This window comes from Bactrocera neohumeralis, unplaced genomic scaffold (genome assembly GCF_024586455.1).
Source record: "Bactrocera neohumeralis isolate Rockhampton unplaced genomic scaffold, APGP_CSIRO_Bneo_wtdbg2-racon-allhic-juicebox.fasta_v2 ctg1481, whole genome shotgun sequence".
NCBI classification, from domain to species: domain Eukaryota; kingdom Metazoa; phylum Arthropoda; class Insecta; order Diptera; family Tephritidae; genus Bactrocera; species Bactrocera neohumeralis.
In genome coordinates this window covers 16,315-34,926 of record NW_026089739.1, presented here as the reverse complement: position 1 = coordinate 34,926, position 18,612 = coordinate 16,315, and the positions used below count along the sequence as shown (strand labels likewise).

At 40.4% G+C, this 18,612-nt stretch overlaps 1 protein-coding gene across 1 annotated transcript; it reads right to left on the bottom strand.

The window, feature by feature from the left end:
* Positions 1-10,137: 10,137 nt before the first annotated feature.
* Positions 10,138-10,640, bottom strand: LOC126766516 (uncharacterized; the record flags this gene model as incomplete). The annotated part of the gene is made up of 1 exon (XM_050484281.1): positions 10,138-10,640. A coding segment is annotated over one exon (487 nt), but the record flags the coding sequence as incomplete, so codon positions are not given.
* Positions 10,641-18,612: the final 7,972 nt, after the last annotated feature.

Sequence of the window (18,612 nt, the reverse complement as noted above, 5' to 3'; positions counted from 1 at the left end):
TTGAATACTTTCAGAGCTGGAGTGTTTCCGTCCATTCGGACAACATGACCTAGCCAGCGTAGCCGCTGTCTTTTAATTCTCTGAACTATGTCAATGTCGTCATATATCTCGTGCAGCTCATCGTTCCATCGAATGCGATATTCGCCGTGGCCAACGCGCAAAGGACCATAAATCTTTCGCAGAACTTTTCTCTCGAAAACTCGCCACGTCGACTCATCAGTTGTTGACATCGTCCAAGCCTCTGCACCATATAGCAGGACGGGAATTATGAGTGACTTATAGAGTTTGGTTTTTGTTTGTCGAGAGAGGACTTTGGTTCTCAATTGCCTACTTAGTCCGAAGTAGCACCTGTTGGCAAGAGTTATCCTGCGTTGGATTTCTAGGCTGACGTTGTTGGTGGTGTTTACGCTGGTTCCAAGATAGACGAAATTATCTACGACTTCAAAGTTTTGACTGTCAACAGTGACGTGAGTTCCAAGTCGCGAGTGCGACGACTGTTTGTTTGATGACAGGAGATATTTCGTTTTGCCCTCGTTCACTGCCAGACCCATTTTCTGTGCTTCCTTGTCCAGCCTGGAGAAAGCAGAACTAACGGCGCGGGTGTTAAGGCCGATGATATCAATATTGATATCATCGGCATACGCCAGCAGCTGTACACTCTTATTAAAGATGGTACCTTCCCTATTAAGTTCTGCAGCTCGAACTATTTTCTCCAGAAGCAGGTTGAAAAAGTCACACGATAGGGAGTCGCCTTGTCTGAAATCTCGTTTGGTATCAAACGGCTCAGAGAGGTCCTTCCCGATTCTGACGGAGCTTTTGGTGTTGCTCAACGTCAGCTTACACAGCCGTATCAGTTTTGCGGGGATACCAAATTCAGACATCGCGGCATAAAGACAGCTCCTTTTCGTGCTGTCGAAAGCAGCTTTGAAATCGACGAAGAGGTGGTGTGTGTCGATTCTTCTTTCACGGGTCTTTTCCAAGATTTGGCGCATGGTGAATATCTGGTCGGTTGTTGATTTTCCAGGTCTGAAGCCACACTGATAAGGTCCAATCAGTTTGTTGACGGTGGGCTTTACTCTTTCACACAATACGCTCGATAGAACCTTATATGTGATGTTGAGGAGACTAATCCCACGGTAGTTGGCGCAGATTGTGGGGTCACCTTTCTTATGGATTGGGCATAGCACACTTAAATTCCAATCGTTGGGCATGTTTTCTTCCGACCATATTTTACAAAGAAGCTGATGCATGCTCCTTATCAGTTCTTCGCCGTCGTGTTTGAATAGCTCGGCCGGCAATCCGTCGGCCCCTGCGCTTTGTTGTTCTTCAGGCGGGCAATTGCTATTCGAACTTCTTCATGGTCGCGTAATGGAACGTCTGCTCCATCGTCATCGATTGGGAATCGGGTTCTCCTTCTCCTGGTGTTCTGCGTTCACTGCCATTCAGCAGGCTGGAGAAGTGTTCCCTCCATAATTTAAGTATGCTCTGGGCATCAGTGACTACATCACCTTTGGGGGTTCTACAAGAGTATGCCCCGGTCTTGAAACCTTCTGTAGGCCGCCGCATTTTTTCGTAGAATTTTCGAGCATTACCCCTGTCGGCCAGCTTATCAAGCTCTTCGTACTCACGCATTTCGGCCTCTTTCTTCTTCTGTCTACAAATGTGTCTCGCTTCCCTTTTCAACTCTCGGTATCTATCCCATCCCGCACGTATTGTGGTCGATCGTAACGTTGCAAGGTAGGCAGCCTGTTTTCTCTCCGCTGCGCCACGACACTCCTCGTCGTACCAGCTGTTCTTTTGCACTTTCCGAAAACCAATGGTTTCGGTTGCAGCTGTACGTAAGGAGTTTGAAATGCCGTCCCACATTTCCCTTATACCGAGTTGTTGACGAGAGAGCAGGAGTGCAAGCCGAGTAGAAAATCGTTCGGCTGTCTGTTGTGATTGCAGCTTCTCGACGTCGAACCTTCCTTGTGTTTGGTGGCGCGCGTTTTTTGCTGCACAGAGGCGGGTGCGAATCTTAGCTGCACCAAGATTAGTGTCCGAGTCGATGTTAGGACCTCGGAGCGCACGCACATCTAAAACACTGGAGACGTGTCTTCCGTCTATCACAACATGATCGATCTGGTTGGTGGTGTTTCGATCCGGAGACAGCCAGGTAGCTTGATGAATCTTCTTATGCTGGAATGTAGTACTACAGATAACGATATTTCGAGTCCCGGCGAAGTCGATCAGCCTCAACCCATTTGGGGATGTTTCGTCGTGGAGGCTGAATTTACCGACCGTAGTGCCAAATATACCTTCTTTGCCCACCCTGGCGTTAAAGTCGTCAAGCACGATTTTGACATCGTGGCGGGGGCAGCCTTCATAAGCGCGCTCCGAGCACTCATAGAAGGCATCTTTGGTCACATCGTCCTTCTCCACCGTCGGGGCGTGGACGCAGATCAGCGATATGTTGAAGAACCTCGCTTTGATGCGGATTGTGGCTAGACGTTCATTCACCGCAGTGAATGATAGTACTCGGCGACGGAGTCTCTCTCCCACCACGAATCCAACACCAAACTTGCGCTCGTTTATATGGCCACTGTCGTAAATGTCACAAGGACCTACTCGTCTCTGTCCTTGTCCCGTCCATCGCATTTCTTGGACGGCGGTGATGTCAGCCTTTGTTCTTACGAGGACATCAACCAGCTGGGCAGCGGCACCTTCCCAATTATGGGACCGGACATTCCAGGTGCATGCCCTTAATTCGTAGTCCTTATTTCGTTTGCCATGGTCGTCATCAAAAGGGGGGTCTCTCATCCGAGGCTGCTGTTGGTTTTTCATTGGGGTGAGCTTTTTACGTGGCGGGTCCCAAACCCAACGCACAACCTTATGTAGGGGATGTTTCGCCTTCTCACTTTAGCCCGCCTTCGAACGGATGTTCTTAGGCTACCCAGAGGATACTTGGTCAAAGACCGGAAGTAGTGAGCTGCTTGAGCCATGTGTAAAAGAATCGCTTCTGGCCACTTCCAAGTGAATGGCGATCAGAGAACTTTCCTCACTTGCGTGAACTTCTTCACATGACTCCATCCTCCAACATCTCGAAAGTGATAGGGAAGAGAAAGTCGAGGAAGAACCATTACCTACCGCAGAAGAAGCATTAAAAGCTGCAGAATTGCATCAAGACAGTTAATCATTTTGAGCACAAGGTTCTTCCTAAAATTCGTTTTGAGTGATCCTATTATTCCCTGATCAATTGGCTGTAGTACTGATGTTGTATTCGGCGGAAGGAAAGCAAGTGTTATAGACCTTAAATCAGTAACATTTGGATGCGCCAGGCAATTATCAACCAGCAATAGAATCTTTTCCTTCTTCTTCACCAAATTGTTAGCATAATCGACAGGTAATGATTTGACACTTCTAAAACATCTTGGTTTTTGTGACTTTCCAATAATGAGCAATTTCTTTTTCTCTGTGCCACTCATATTAGTTGCTATCACGACAGTTATTCTATCTTTCGACAACTTACCTCCACTACAATTTTCAACTTTAAATTTTAAAGTTTTATCCGGCATTAAATTGTAAAAAAGCCCAGTTTCATCAACATTAAATATCTCATCATCAAAAAATTGTCTTTGTAAATTCAGCCACACAGATATCAACCAGTTTGTTGTTGAATTTTGATCAACAGACGAAGATTCACCGACAATTTTTCCCGCCACAATGTTATGTCGAACTTTGAAACGACTGATCCAGTTTGCAGAACAATTGAAGTCAAGAATACCAAAACGCGCGGCAAAACCATTTGCCTTTTCCTTTAGCATAGAGCCGCTGACAGGTATTCCTTTGTTTCTCATGTTTTTAAACCGCTGAATTAATGCATGATTAACATTTTCTTGTCGTGATTTTCGAAGCCTCTTCGGTTTCAAAACATTTGAATTGAACGTTTGCTTAATGCGGTCCTTGTTTTTAAAAATCATTGAGATTGTCGAATGACCCACGCCAAATTCCTTTGCGAGACATGAGCTAGATTCTCCATTTTTTAATCTGCATATTATTGCACCTTTCTCCTCAATTGTAAATGCTTTACGTCGTTGTGATGACATTTTTTCACAGTAACAAACAAAAAACAAAGCGTGACCTTCAAGCGTCAATTACTCACTGAGACTCAAAACAAAAATGAGCCACGTGCCGAACGGCGTCGGGTTTCAACGAACATTGCCGGAGGTGTAAAGAATCATGTCAGTCATTCTAACCGGACAAAATTGATTAAAAATGGGTCATAATAAGCGGCATGTCACTGTAAGGGAAGTCATTATATCCGACTTTTTTTATAAAGAATTTTATATGAAAACTAAACTTCGTAGTGTAATTACGTCATAGTAACCAGTTGGTCAATATAGGCGGGGTCATAATAAACGGATTCTACTGTATATATATATATTTTTTTTTTACTTGCGCCGCATGTACATACATGTGTATGTATATATGTTCGCAGTGTTAAGAAGCCGCGTAAAGAGAATTTAATAATCTTTTAATTTTGGATATATGTATGTATGTATATTTGAAATATATTGATTTGAGAGAAAGAGCAAGTTATGCTCTTTGTATGTTATAGTGGTATAAGTGACATAAGTATATGTATGTATTATATAGAATTTTTATTTGCGCATATGCTTTTGATTTTTTTTCTTTTTTTTTTCTTGTGGTTGCCGTAGCTTATTTTAAGCGATCCTGCTTATACTTGATTGAGTATAAGGGGTCTTGCTGGAAATTACTGCAAGTGAATAGTTGAAAAATTTTTTTTTCCTTTTTTTGGTTTTATTGCTATTGTGATAATTTTTGTGTTATAACACAACGGTAAGCATTTACCGGCAATCACTAATCCGCTGTATACAGTACCAAATTGCTTTGTTAGCGGGTTTTCGGTTTTTTCCGGAAAATAACCGAATACCGAAAACAGCTTGGTAACGGTTCTCACTACTTTTTTTTTGACCGGAATTTTGGTCAGACCGTAAATTTAATTTTGTGAAATTCAATCATACATATACATATGTGTATAACATAAATATTGAAAGGAAACGATACAACTCACTTTGCTTTCCTCCAGGGGCTTTTGGGGATAATGAGAGTTTTATATGTGTGGGCCTTGTGCCTGTGCTTGTGCGTTGCTTGTACCTATCCTTGCTTTTCGTGTTTCTCCAGTCCTTTTGTTGCTGGCGCTGTAGCTGTGCTCGTATTTTGTATGAACTTTTCTCCTTTTGTTCGTAGATTATGTCACTGCACTATCACTTTATATGTATGTTTGTATATCGCAGATGTAATTATTATTTTACTTTCTCTCTCTTCACTGCACTTGTTGTCACCACACTTTTTTAGGTTTTCGCTAGTTTTTTTTTTGTTTTTCGCTTGTGGGTTAGATTTGAAACCACTAGCTCTTTACATACATATATATATGTATTGTATGTGTATATTATTTTGATCTCTGCACTTTTGTCACCACACTTCGTTCTAGGTTTGTTACAACACTTATGTGTGTATATGCACACGTAATGTTTTTTTTTCTTTTTTTTGTTTTTGCACACGTAATGTAGTTATGTACATATGTATGTATATATGCATATATATAGTACATATATTTTTTTTCAATATGTTGCTACCAACGGGTATTGTTTAAACTATGTATGTACATTATGGTGATTCAACAAAAATTTTTTTTTTTTTCAATTTGTACTCGCAAAAATAGGTTCCTAGACACCTCTAAGGAAGCCTCTCCAAATATGAGTTTTTAATTGTAACGGGAAGGTCCTCCGCCTAACGGTTTTCTATTTTTTCTTATTATCAGATAGAAAAATGTATATCTCGCTTCCAACTACTTGAAGGAAACTAGGTTTTGTAGGAAATTGAATGCTCTAAGATATGGTCTCCTATGATTTTTTCGTAAACCCAAACGTTTAAAAGATATGAACAATTAAAGTTTGATTATTTTTGGGAACATATTTTATTTCTTATGAATTTTATAACTCAATGAAAAAAAATTATTATGAATAGATTTTTGGAGAGGCTTTCTTAGAGGTGTCTAGGAACCTATTTTTCAGAGTACCAAACGAAAAAAAAAATTTTTTTTTGATCCACCTTAATATGCATTGATGTTTGACGATGAATATCTCGTAAACGCTTAACTTAATCGAAATATCATAGTAGACCATTTTTATAGAACAGTAAATTTCCTACAAAACTATGTGTTTCACCATTCATAATAATTTTTTTTCATTGAGTTGTAAAATTAGTAAGAAATAAAGAATTTTTCCAAAAATAGTCAAATTTCAACCGTTAATATCTTTTAAACGGTTGGGTTTACGAAAAAATCATAAGAGAGCATATTTTAGAGCATTCAATTTCCTACAAAACCTAATTAACAAGATATTTTTTCAAGTAGTTGGAAGCGAGATATCAATTTTTCTATCTGATAATAAGAAAAAATAGAAAACCGTTAGGCGGAGGACCTTCCCGTTACAATTAAAAACTCATATTTGGAGAGGCTTTCTTAGAGGTGTTTAGGAACCTATTTTTGCGAGTACCAATTGAAAAAAAAAAATTTTTTGAATCACCCTAATGTACATATGTATGTCACCACCGTTATCGCGTTACCGTCACTGAATTTTTAGTTTCCGTAAAAGATTTTGTGTTTTTTATCACTAGTGCCGTCCGGTACGTATCGAAGGACCATAGAAGGTTAGGTTAGGTTAGGTAAGACGGCTGATCGGAGATCGCACATGGACTAGAAGTAGTCCTTTGTGAAGCCGTTGAAACTCGAACTCCCGTGTTCGAACTTAGAGATCGGCAAACCGTTTAGTATCCAATACAAATTTACAGAGGCGCTTAATTTCAATGCCCGCCAGATCGGTGGGATATCTGAAAGTATGTGCCCCCAAGTGCCTCAGTCTTGATCTCCCAAAAGCAGGGCAGTCAAGAAGGAAGTGCTGGCTAGTTTCCACTGCATCTTCTTCCAAGCAGCTTCTGCATGCGGCGTCCGGTAAAATTCCCAGTCTTACAGCGTGTATGCCAATGGGACAGTGGCCCGTCAAGAGCCCCATCATTAATGAGAGGCTAGCCTTGTTGAGGGCAAAGAGATCCCTAGATCTCCTTCGATCTATCTTTGGCCAAAAGGCTTTTGCGACCGCGCAGGTACTAATGCTGGCCCATCGCTGACCGAGCAGCCGCGAGGCCCAGCTATCTAGTAGTAGAACATAAAAGGATGCCGGAGCACCTACCCGTTCCCATTCTACCGATAGTGATTCTAGGGTGCCTTTCCTTGCTAGCTCATCAGCTTTGCAGTTACCCGCGATTCCGCTGTGGCCCGGCACATACAAGTCTTATATGAAAGCTCTCGCCGCCAGAGACCGCCAGACCTCTTCGACCAGCCCTGAACGCACTGTGAATGAGTTCAAGGTTAGAATCGCCGCTCTGCTATCCGAGTGAATGGTCACCTCCCTGAAGTTAGACGCTCTACTGAGCAGCATATCTGCTGCTACCTTGATGGCTGCAACCTCAGCCTGGAAAACACTGCAATAGTCGGGAAGTCTGAAGCTGGATTTTATGGAGAGCTCCCGACAGTACACTCCTCCACCAACCTTCCCCCCAAGCTTCGACCCATCCGTAAAGAAGCTTGCTGCCCCTCTCCTCCAACGGCTTCTTCCCTGCCAAGCCTCCCTAGTCGGTATATGTGCAGAGAAGGAGCCACCGGAGTTCGATATGGCGACTCCATGATCCAGGTGATCCGGTATGCAGTCGAAGCTTGTGAGGATATCCGAGTGTTCAGATACCCGCTCCTTTAGGAATCCATACTCCCTGAGCCTAATGGCCACCTTTGCGGCCATACACCTTCCGGCAATATCCACCGGCGTTATGTTCAGAACTGCATTAAGTGCAATGGTTGGGGTGGACTTTAATGCACCACATATGTATGCTGATGAGCGCAGCTCGTTGAACGCTCTCAAGTTTCTTTGCAAGTGTGATCTTCTGTAAAGCCCTCCACCACATGAAGACTCCATAGAACATTATGGGCTTGACTATGGTGTCATAGAGCCAGAGTACCACCTTCCGTGAGAGGCCCCATCTCTTGCCAATAGCTCCTCTACAGCAGTAAAGGGCAATCGATGCCTTTTTGGCTCTCTCCTCGATATTCGGCTTCCATGAAAGCTTTCTATCCAGGATGAGCCCTAAATACTTCACAGTATCCGCCGGTTGCAAGCGAATACCTCCCAATAGCGGCAACGGCGCCTCAGGGATCTTGTATCTTCTACTAAATAAAACCATTTCTGTTTTATTTGGATTTATGGCGAGTCCACTTTCGACCGCCCATTTTGTTACCACGCCGAGATATCCCTGCGTCAACTCATACACGGTGCTTAGAAGCCTTTTGAGAAGGTCGTTAACGACTAGAATCCATAGAAGAGGGGTTCCCCTGCTTACCCTCCGCCGCGCGCTCGCGCTGCCCCATTCTGTTTCAACCACTCTGTCGCACAGAAGACTGAAAATGAGGTGCTTGAGGTTCGATTCAACCCCAAGACCGTCTAGAGCAGTTACGACTGCCTCTGGCAGGACATTGTTGAAAGCTCCCTCAATATCAAGGAAGGTCCCAACTGCGAAGTCCAAAGTTTTTAATAAAAAAGAGGAGAGACTGATGGGCCTGAAATCCTTGGCCGTGACGTGCGAGCCCCTGCCCGCCTTCGAGATGAACGTCACTCTGACTCGTCTCCAGGCCCCCGGAATGTAACCTAATCTGATGCAGTTCGCATAGATCGGTGCCAACCAGCCGCAAGATACCTTAACAGCCTGCTGCAGCTGCGCTGGTATGATGCCGTCCGGTCCCGGGGACTTTAACGGTTTGAACGAATTTATCGCCCAAGTCAAGTGACGCTCATCCAGAAGGCCGACAAAGGCTGTGTAGTCAGCATGCACCGTTCCGAGAGATACCTCCATAGAGGACGTGTTAGTAGGGAAGTGAGCATCAAGGAGCATCTGTAGAGTTTCTTCACTGCTCGGCGCCCACTTCCCATTTGCATCCCTAAGATACCCTAGGGACACAGGATTTTTCGCGAGGATTCGCCTGAATCTAGAGGACTCGTGACAGCCTTCCACTTTTTCGCAGAAGCTCTTCCACGAGATCCTTTTAGCCCTTCTAAGCTCGGACTTGTATATTGAAAGTCCTGTTTTATACAGGACCCAATCATCAGGTAGCCCGCTCCTACGGGCCTTGTTAAATAAGCGCCTACAGGACGCCCTAATTTCCGAGAGCTCCACAGTCCACCATTGAGGTTTCCCTCTGCCCTTCGGTGTTTTTAATGGACAGGAGCTCTCCAATGCAGTGTTGCACGCCGAGCTGAAAGCTTCGACCCACCCATCCACCACATCGGCGGTGGCCAGCGCGCCCACCCCCAGTGCGCGTGGAAGAGTTTGGCGAAGCCTTCTGCGGTAACCTTCCCAGTCCGTGTTTCTGGGATTTCTGAAAGATTTTCTAGGCGGACCCTCTCCGTCAAGACTAAACCCGATATACCTATGATCAGAAAAGGAGTGGTCATCGAGAACCCTCCAGTTCGAGATCAGCGGAGCAATCCCGTGTGAGGCAAGGGTGAGGTCGAGGACCTCCTCCCTACCCGCGGTCACGAAGGTAGGAGAATTTCCCCTGTTACATATGCGAAGATTTTCGCTAACAATAAAGTTAAAAAGCGACTCACCTCTAGTGTTGGTATCCGAGCTCCCCCAGATTGAATGCCGCGAGTTGGCGTCCGAACCGATGATAACACCGGCACCATTCCGGGACGCTTCAGTCAAGGTCCTCCTCAGTAATGCGGGAGGCGGCTCTACCTCATCGTCGTGAGGCATGTACGCCGAGACTAGCCAGATATTTTCGGTGCCGCACTCTAGCTTTGCTGTAACTACGTCAGCGTTGCTGAAATTAGGTAAAATAAATACCGTTAGTTCATTTCTGACCAGCATACAGGCTCTGTTTCTACCTGCATCCTTGGCCACCAGCAGCTTATGGTTCTTCGTCCTCAGTCCAGATATACCGTTGCTAGTTAGCCACGGTTCCTGGATCAGGACCACATCGGCTTCGTCTTGCTCCAGACGAAGCAGTAGATTGGCGGAGGCCGCCTTTGCGTGATGGAGGTTAATCTGGAGGAATTTCATCCTTCAGACTCTCCTCTAGTAGCGCTAGTTCAGCGCTAAAGTCCTGATCGACCCTCACCTCCTCGAACAATTGTTCGAGGCTGAAAACGGAGTCGCCCATCGACGATCCGCCTCCAGAGCTCGCCACGTCCGAGAGGTTTGGGTCGTTTTCCAAGGTCATTTGACCATCGCTAATGCCTTCCTCCTTCTCCCCCGCACCTGCAGCTTGAGTGCCATCAGCCCTGGCATCCGTTGGGAGTACCTTAAGTACCACCATTTCGAACCCATAGCTGATGGCTCCCTTGGTTTTGCTGAGAGGACCGATAGACTCCGCGTTAAGCATTATCAGCGCCTGCCGATATGGTTTATCGGTTCTCTCCAGCCTTATGACCCTCCAGTCATGCGCAGGGAGTGAGGGGTTGCAGTATCTGAGGATTTCCTCGATCTCTTTCGCCGTGGATGGTTCAGCTGGCAGCCAGACGCGAGCCCTAGGGCGAAGGGGACCATAGAAACTCGTTATAAAAACTCGCGACAACTCACCTATGTTTTGGCGAAGACTTTGCTATGTTTTGGTGACGACTTTGCTGAATACCGAATTGAAAAAGCTGGAAAAATGAGCTTATAGCTGACTGGAGATACGTATATGCGCGCGGATCGTAATAGAAAGGAGCTCGGCGCCGTCCGTCAGTTCCTTTTGTCCATTGTGTCCGGGGTGTGTGGTGTATAAGATGGTGTAGTCGTGTTGAGTATGGTGATTATGTGTGGGTCAGTATGGTGATTATGTGTGGGTCAGGTGCGCATTTAGCCATTAATATTTCTTTTGTTTCGTACTATAATATAATTTCATATGTGAATAAGTTTGTATATATGCTATATATGTACATATATAGTATAGTATATGACATACTATCATAATATCCTAAAAAACTTAATATAGTACAATAATATTGTACGTAAATTACATTTCTTCACTTAAATTTTAATACGCATCTAGATATTAGCCCATAGTTACATATATACATATGAAAGTAGAATTCAAATTCAAATCGTGATATTATCATTTATCAGTAAAAAGTGTGTGCGCACTGCTCTATATGTACATACAAGTTATCACAGCTAAAAGTACAACAACAAAGTTGTCGTACTCGTAGCTAGCAAATATACTGATATTACCCAATTCAGCAATATTCTGTAAAAATACAATATCATTGTTCAATTTCCAAAATTTACAACGACAGCACATTTCGTCGGCACTAAACCAGAACGGAAGTCGTGTCGCCGCAATGTGAGCCGTTTCTCGACCAAACTGAGGTTTGCTGTTTGGCTATAATTATTGCTTACGTTAGTATATAGAAATAAGTACTAGTAAGTAAGAATTAGTACATATGTAAGTTTATAGTATATAAGAAAAATTCTGTATAAAAGAAACGTTTTTAATAAAGAAATTCGAGTTCGACTTCACCATTCAAACCAGCGTGTTGTTAATCATCTGGTGGCAAGCATTAACTGGCGCCCGAGACTTCAAATTTAAATTGTCTATATCGGTTGAAAAAAGCAGCGTTAGAAAACTCTAAATCGCGCATTGATAAAATTGTTGTTGCTCGCGAGCAGAAAAAAAAACAGCGTTAGGAAACTGCTGTTATCTAAACAAAGTGTTTAAAGTAACTCTAATCGCACATTAATAAAACTTCTGTTATCCGCGTGTAAGTAAATAAGCAGCTTAACAAAACTGCTGTTATCTAAAAACGTGCTCAAAGAGACTCAAAACTGTGCATTAATAACAACTATTGTTGCCCCTAAACAAGAAGGAATCAACGTAGAAAAGCTGCCATAACACCAAGTGCTCAAAGTGACTCTAATACGACAATAATAACTGTGCAACTGAGAAAATTATTCTCGCAGCATATTCAACTGTGTAGACAAAAGTGCAAAACCACCAAGACAACAATCAAAGCCTGAACTGTGACGTCATCCACTCCCAAGTAGCGGAGTAAAACACCTCAAAAAGGAACAAGTGGACCGCCCGAAATCAGGATGTAGAAGCTGATACTCCCGATACTGTTGTAAGAATTAAAATTAAGTTATTCACCTTTTTGTAATCAAATTTATGTATTGAGCAATTTAAAATAAATTGTAATAAGAGCAAGATTATAACAATTAGCAATAGAAAAAATTGTAAAAACTGGTGAGCCTCAGTATGGAGCAAGTACAAGAAGCCATCACACACTTGACAGGCGCTATATACGCGCAAATCGAGCAAGCTAAGATATTAAACAATAGAATAAATCAATTAGAAGCTAGAATCAACCCACACAGCGAAAGCGCTAACCCAAATAACCTTATTCACTTAACAGAGGCAGACCTAGCCGAAATTAGCAGATTGCCTGATAGTGTAAAGAACCTACCCCATCTAGAACTCACCTTAAAAAATGGGGGTACCTTAAAGTTCCTTATAGATACAGGAGCTAATAAAAATTTTGTGTGTGAAAAACTTTCAAGGAATTCCAGTAAACCTAGATGTCCTTTTGAAGTCCAATCAGCCGCGGGTCCAGTAAAAATAACCCATAAACTGTGTGGATCATGTTTTAAAAGTATAGGTATAACAAATAAGATTGATTTCTTTATATTACCTAATTTAAAGTCCTTTGATGGCATCATAGGTGATGATACCCTCAAAGAATTGGGAGCGATTATAAACAGAAAAAATGACACAATAACCCTCAAGGATGTGGTACTGCCACTAAAACAAAATATCTCTAAACAAATAAATAATATTCAAGAAAACCCCTATGAACATGAAGTTAAGGAAATGATAAATAAATATTCGGAACTTTTCGGACCAGTCTCCGACAGTGGGACAAGCAACACAACTGTATTAGCAGAAATTAGAACAACAAGTGAAGAACCGATATATACAAAATCATATTCTTACCCAACAAACCTACGGGGCGAAGTAGAAAAACAAATAAAAGAACTTCTAAACAATGCTGTAATAAGGCCTTCAATGAGTCCGTATAACTCCCCATTGTGGATTGTTCCAAAAAAACCAGGTCCATCAGGAGAAAAAAAGTATAGAGTAGTTTTTGATTTTAAACGACTAAACGCAATAACTATACCTGATTCCTATCCAATACCTGATATAAACAACACTCTCGCTAGCTTAGGCGAATGTAAGTATTTTACTACACTGGACCTTACTTCCGGATTCCACCAAATCAGGATGAAGGAAAAGGACATAGAAAAGACAGCTTTTTCTACAGCCATTCGGTCTTAAAAATGCCTCTTCCATTTTTCAGAGAATGATCAATGATGTTCTCAAAACGCTTATAGGAAAAGCCTGCTACGTTTATATCGATGACATTATAATAATAGGAAAAACTAAAGAGGAACACTTACGAAATATTGAAGATGTGTTCATGCTTTTGTACAAGTCAAATTTAAAAGTCAATCTGGAAAAATCTAAATTTTTTAGAACGGAAGTAAATTTTCTAGGTCATATCGTTACCGGCGAAGGTATTTTGCCAGATCCTGACAAAATATCCGCTATTAAAAAAATTCCCGCACCTGCTAACCTTAAGGAATTAAAAGGCTTCCTGGGCTTAGCATCGTATTATAGGAGATTTATAAAAGACTTTGCAAAAATTGTCAAGCCACTTACCAATTTAACTAGAGGTGAAAATGCTCAAATAAAAGCAAGTCAATCCAAACGGATACAAATCTCACTAACAGAGGAAGGCTTGAAATCATTTAATGACATAAAATATTTGCTTACATCCTCTGAAATTCTGGTATTCCCAGACTTCAACAAACCCTTTATTCTGACGACAGATGCTTCCAATACTGCAATCGGAGCAGTCCTTTCACAAGGGATAATCTGTCAAGACAGACCCATAACTTACATCTCTAGATCACTCAACAAAACCAAAGAGAATTACTCGACAATAGAGAAAGAAATGCTCGCCATAGTATGGTCCCTCGACAAATTAAGGACTTACCTGTATGGAGCTAAAGAAATAAAAATTCTTACTGATCACCAGCCACTGACGTTTGCACTAAGCAACAGTAATAACAATGCCAAGTTAAAAAGGTGGAAAGCAAGGATAGAAGAATATAATTATAAACTAATTTACAAACCAGGAAAAACAAACGTAGTCGCCGATGCGTTATCACGGCTGCCAATAGAAGTTAATACGCTAACATCCACAGATGAAAATACACAACATAGCGCAGAAGAGTATAGCTCAAAGCTCATTCCTCACTGTGAAGCTCCAATTAACGTATTTAAAAATCAAGTTATATTTACAGAAGGAAAGGAGGAGATTACACACGAAGAACCTCATCCAAGCTTCCACAGACACCTCATTAAATGTGAAGTTTACGATAAAGAAAACCTAAGTAAAATCTTGAAAAGCGTTCTAAACCCAAACATAATCAATGGAATTAAAATCCAAGAAAAATACATTTCATTACTACAGCAAATATATCAAGAAAATTTCTCACAATTTCGTATCAGGATAACACAGAAAGTAGTTACCGATATCGCAGACGAAGATGTCAAATTTAAAATAATAGAACAAGAACACAAAAGAGCCCATCGCAATGGCAAAGAAAATAAAGACCAGATATTGGAAAAATACTATTTTCCACAAATGACTAAACTTATTAAAAAATATACTAAATCATGTGAAATTTGCGGATGTAATAAGTACGACCGGCATCCACAAAAACCCAAGTTACAGGCAACACCCATACCTTCGTATCCAACAGAAATACTGCATATCGACATTATAGAAATGTCCGGCGAAAAATATATTTCGTGCGTTGACAAATTCACTAAATTTGTAAAATTTTTCAGGATAAAAAATAAATCAGTACTGCATATCAGGGATAAATTGATAAAGCTTCTACACTACTTCACTGTACCAAAGACTTTGGTCATGGACAATGAAGGCAGCTTTGTAAGCCCAATAACTCTGAACTATTTAGAAGGGTTAGGAATTGAAATCTATCTGGCACCACCTCAGAAAAGCGAAGTCAATGGTGCGATAGAACGTGTGCATTCCACTATTATTGAAATAATCAGATGTCTCCAAGTAGAATACCCTGATTTCTCTATTAAAGAAATTGTCAACATTGCCGTTGACAGATATAATAACACGATACATTCAGTTACGAAAAGGAAACCAGCTGATATTTTCTTTGGAAGAACACAGAGAATCAACTACCAAAATTTAACAAACTTTAAGGAAATAGTTAATACTGATCTTCGAAATGAAATAGCCAGAAACCAAAAAAAATACACTAAATTATCACAACAAAAATAGGTCAAAAATAAGGAATTACGAACCTGGTGATACTATATTTAAAAAGAACAAACAAATTAAAGGGAAAACGAAACTAATTTTTAAAAAAGAAACTGTCGCTAAAGACAATACAGTCACAATAACTACTAAAGATAACAGAAAGATTCATAAATCACATTTAAAAAACTAACTGACATTTACTCTTTAGACTCTTACCTTGTTGGACAACTGCAACAGTGGACACCTACGAATATGACGGCCCGCTCGTGACGATCAAACAAGGACTAGGAAAGATTACAAAAGGGACGTATAAAATTATCCACACTATCGACTTGGACGACTACGAAAAAATTACCAACGACGTCAGACTTACTATATACCACGAAATTAGTAAAACAAATATTTTATTTCCACAATTAAAACATCAAATTTCCGAGATAGATAGCTTATTAAGCCAACTGCGAACAAAAAATGCAACTATTCAAAAGAGATCAATCAATTGGATAGGATCTGCTTGGAAATGGTTAGCAGGAAATCCCGATGCCACTGACTGGGACCAAATACTTTCCACAACACATGAACTGACTGAAAACAGTAACGTACAGTACACCACAAACCAACACCTTATCAAGACAAATAATAAAATATTAGATAGTTATGATTGTGGATGAAATAAGTAAGAATAATAAGGAATTATTCGCACAAACATTATATAATAGGTTAGGCATCGTAAAAGACGAAATTGCAAAAATTATAATGGCAACCCAATTAGCTAAACAAGGAATCGTTCATTCCCAAATTCTAAATAAAGAAGATATCGTGTTTATGCGACTTCATGGCATCCCGCCCCTCAACACAACACAACATTCACCGCACCACATTCAGCACACAACGCAACATTCATCACACAACTCACACTCATCACACAACACAACAGTCAGCACACAACCTACATTATCATACACGCAACCCCACGCAACAAACAAACCACACTACACACACACCATAATCGTTTTTTCACCACTCAGACGATCAAAAAGGATTGGTTAGATCGGGGTGTATCACAATTCGTTTTACGCCGGTAATCTAAGCACTTCGCCTTTCTTTTTTTTTGATCGCCATCTCGTTGATCCGCCAATTTACAAGCGTTTCAAAGTACTGGTCCAAATTTGGATTCCCAATCCGGTCGCGTGTGTGAGTGCAGGACGCAGGAGCATCAGGAGCCTCAACAGTGAAAGTGAACAGTGTCCAAGGAAATATAAATAATTATACTTTTTATATAAATAATTATATCTTTAAATTTGCATTAAAAAAAAAGAAACTGAAGTCTCGCCCGCAAAGGGAAATACATACACACATAAATCGATACACCTTTTATAGTTCTTTACTTTCGCCAAACTCACAAAGGGATCCAAGCTTAAGTATTCCCCCCAAAATAAGTGCATCGAACAAATGGTCCTTCGAGCCTCTCAGAAAGGCACCTAAAATAAAACTCCACAAACGAATATTGAAAGTGAAAAAATAAAAATTTAAATACATAACGACGCAATAACGAAAAAAGAAAAAAAGTTAAAAAGTGAAGAAAATTGCCGGTAGATATTAACAAATAGCATTAAACGGGCGCGTTATAACCCAAAACAAAGGTCAATAACCTCAACTCTGCATAATACATAAACGGGCGCGATTTAACACAAAACAAAGGTCAATAACCTCAACTCTGCATAATACATAAACGGGCGCGATTTAACACAAATTAACTAACTAAAGAAAATAAAACCAAAGTGAAGTGACAATAGAACATAGAAACAATACTAAAAAGTGCTGTGAGAAAAAAAAAAAACAAAAAGTATATAAAATACTCAATAGCACATACATAGCTAGAGTGCAGTGCAGTGGAGAAAACAACGAAAATACGTACAAACATACATACGTATACGTATTTAAGTGAAAAAAAACCCCAAAACATACGGAAAAGCAGACAAGGATTACCAGCAACGTGGGAGGAGACTACAAACTCAACACGGAAAACATCAAAGGCGAAAATAAAACCAAAAAGAGAAACGACATAGAGAGAACGCATCCATATAAGTATTGCCCAAAAACCCTTGGCGGAGGAAAAAGTGAGTCCTTTCCAATTTAATTTTTAATAAAAGTATTTATGCGCATATGTATGTTTAAAATACAGTTTGAGCTGTAAAGACGACATACAGTTAATTAAAAATAGCCAACTGTTCTATACAAACACCGGTTAGACAGTTCGGTGTATACATATGTATGTATATAGGTACCGAAATAATTGAAAAATTTACGGTACCTGCCTATTGCTTATTTTGTGTTTGCAAACACACTGTAATTTCCCAAAATCAAAAAAAAAAAAATTTCAAAGTCAAGTATTATTACTTGCATGTTTTGGTGATACCCCTTGGGCTAAAAAAGCAACAAGCAGGATCGCCTATAATAAATAAGCAAAGGCGAGAAAAAAAAAAAAAAAAAAACAAAAAAAAAAAGAAAATGCAAATACATACATATGCACACATATTGTAAGTAAAGGTACTCAACTATATAAATGATACATACATACATACATATGGGCATATACATATACATACATACAAAGATTTTTTGGGCAATCAAACTTTCCGCGCCAAATTTTATATTCCGTAATTAATATACATATATTCATAGACATATGGTACATGCATAAGTCAACTGTTTAAAAAAAAATAAAAATTTGAAAAACTGTTGTTAAACTACCTGCCTTCAAGCTTACTTCGTGTCTCCAAACACACTACAAAAAAAAAAAAACTAAAATTTTTCAAAGTCAAGTATTCTTACTTGCAAGTTCTGGTGATACCCCTTGTGCTAACAAAGCAACAAGCAGGATCGCTTAACTTATTTGTGTATGTACTATGTACATACATATGTATATCGCGAACCAACTATTTCTGATTTATCTCTTACGTTTTATCTTTGTCTTAATATAACGTACCAATAAAAGGGGTACAAAAATATACATATCTACATACACGTATACTGTCAGCTAACAAAGCAACAAGCAGGATCGCTTTAACATATAAGCAAAGGCAGAAGAAAAAAAAAAAACATAACATAATAGTGGATATTTGTGTATGTACACATATGTACATACATATGTATA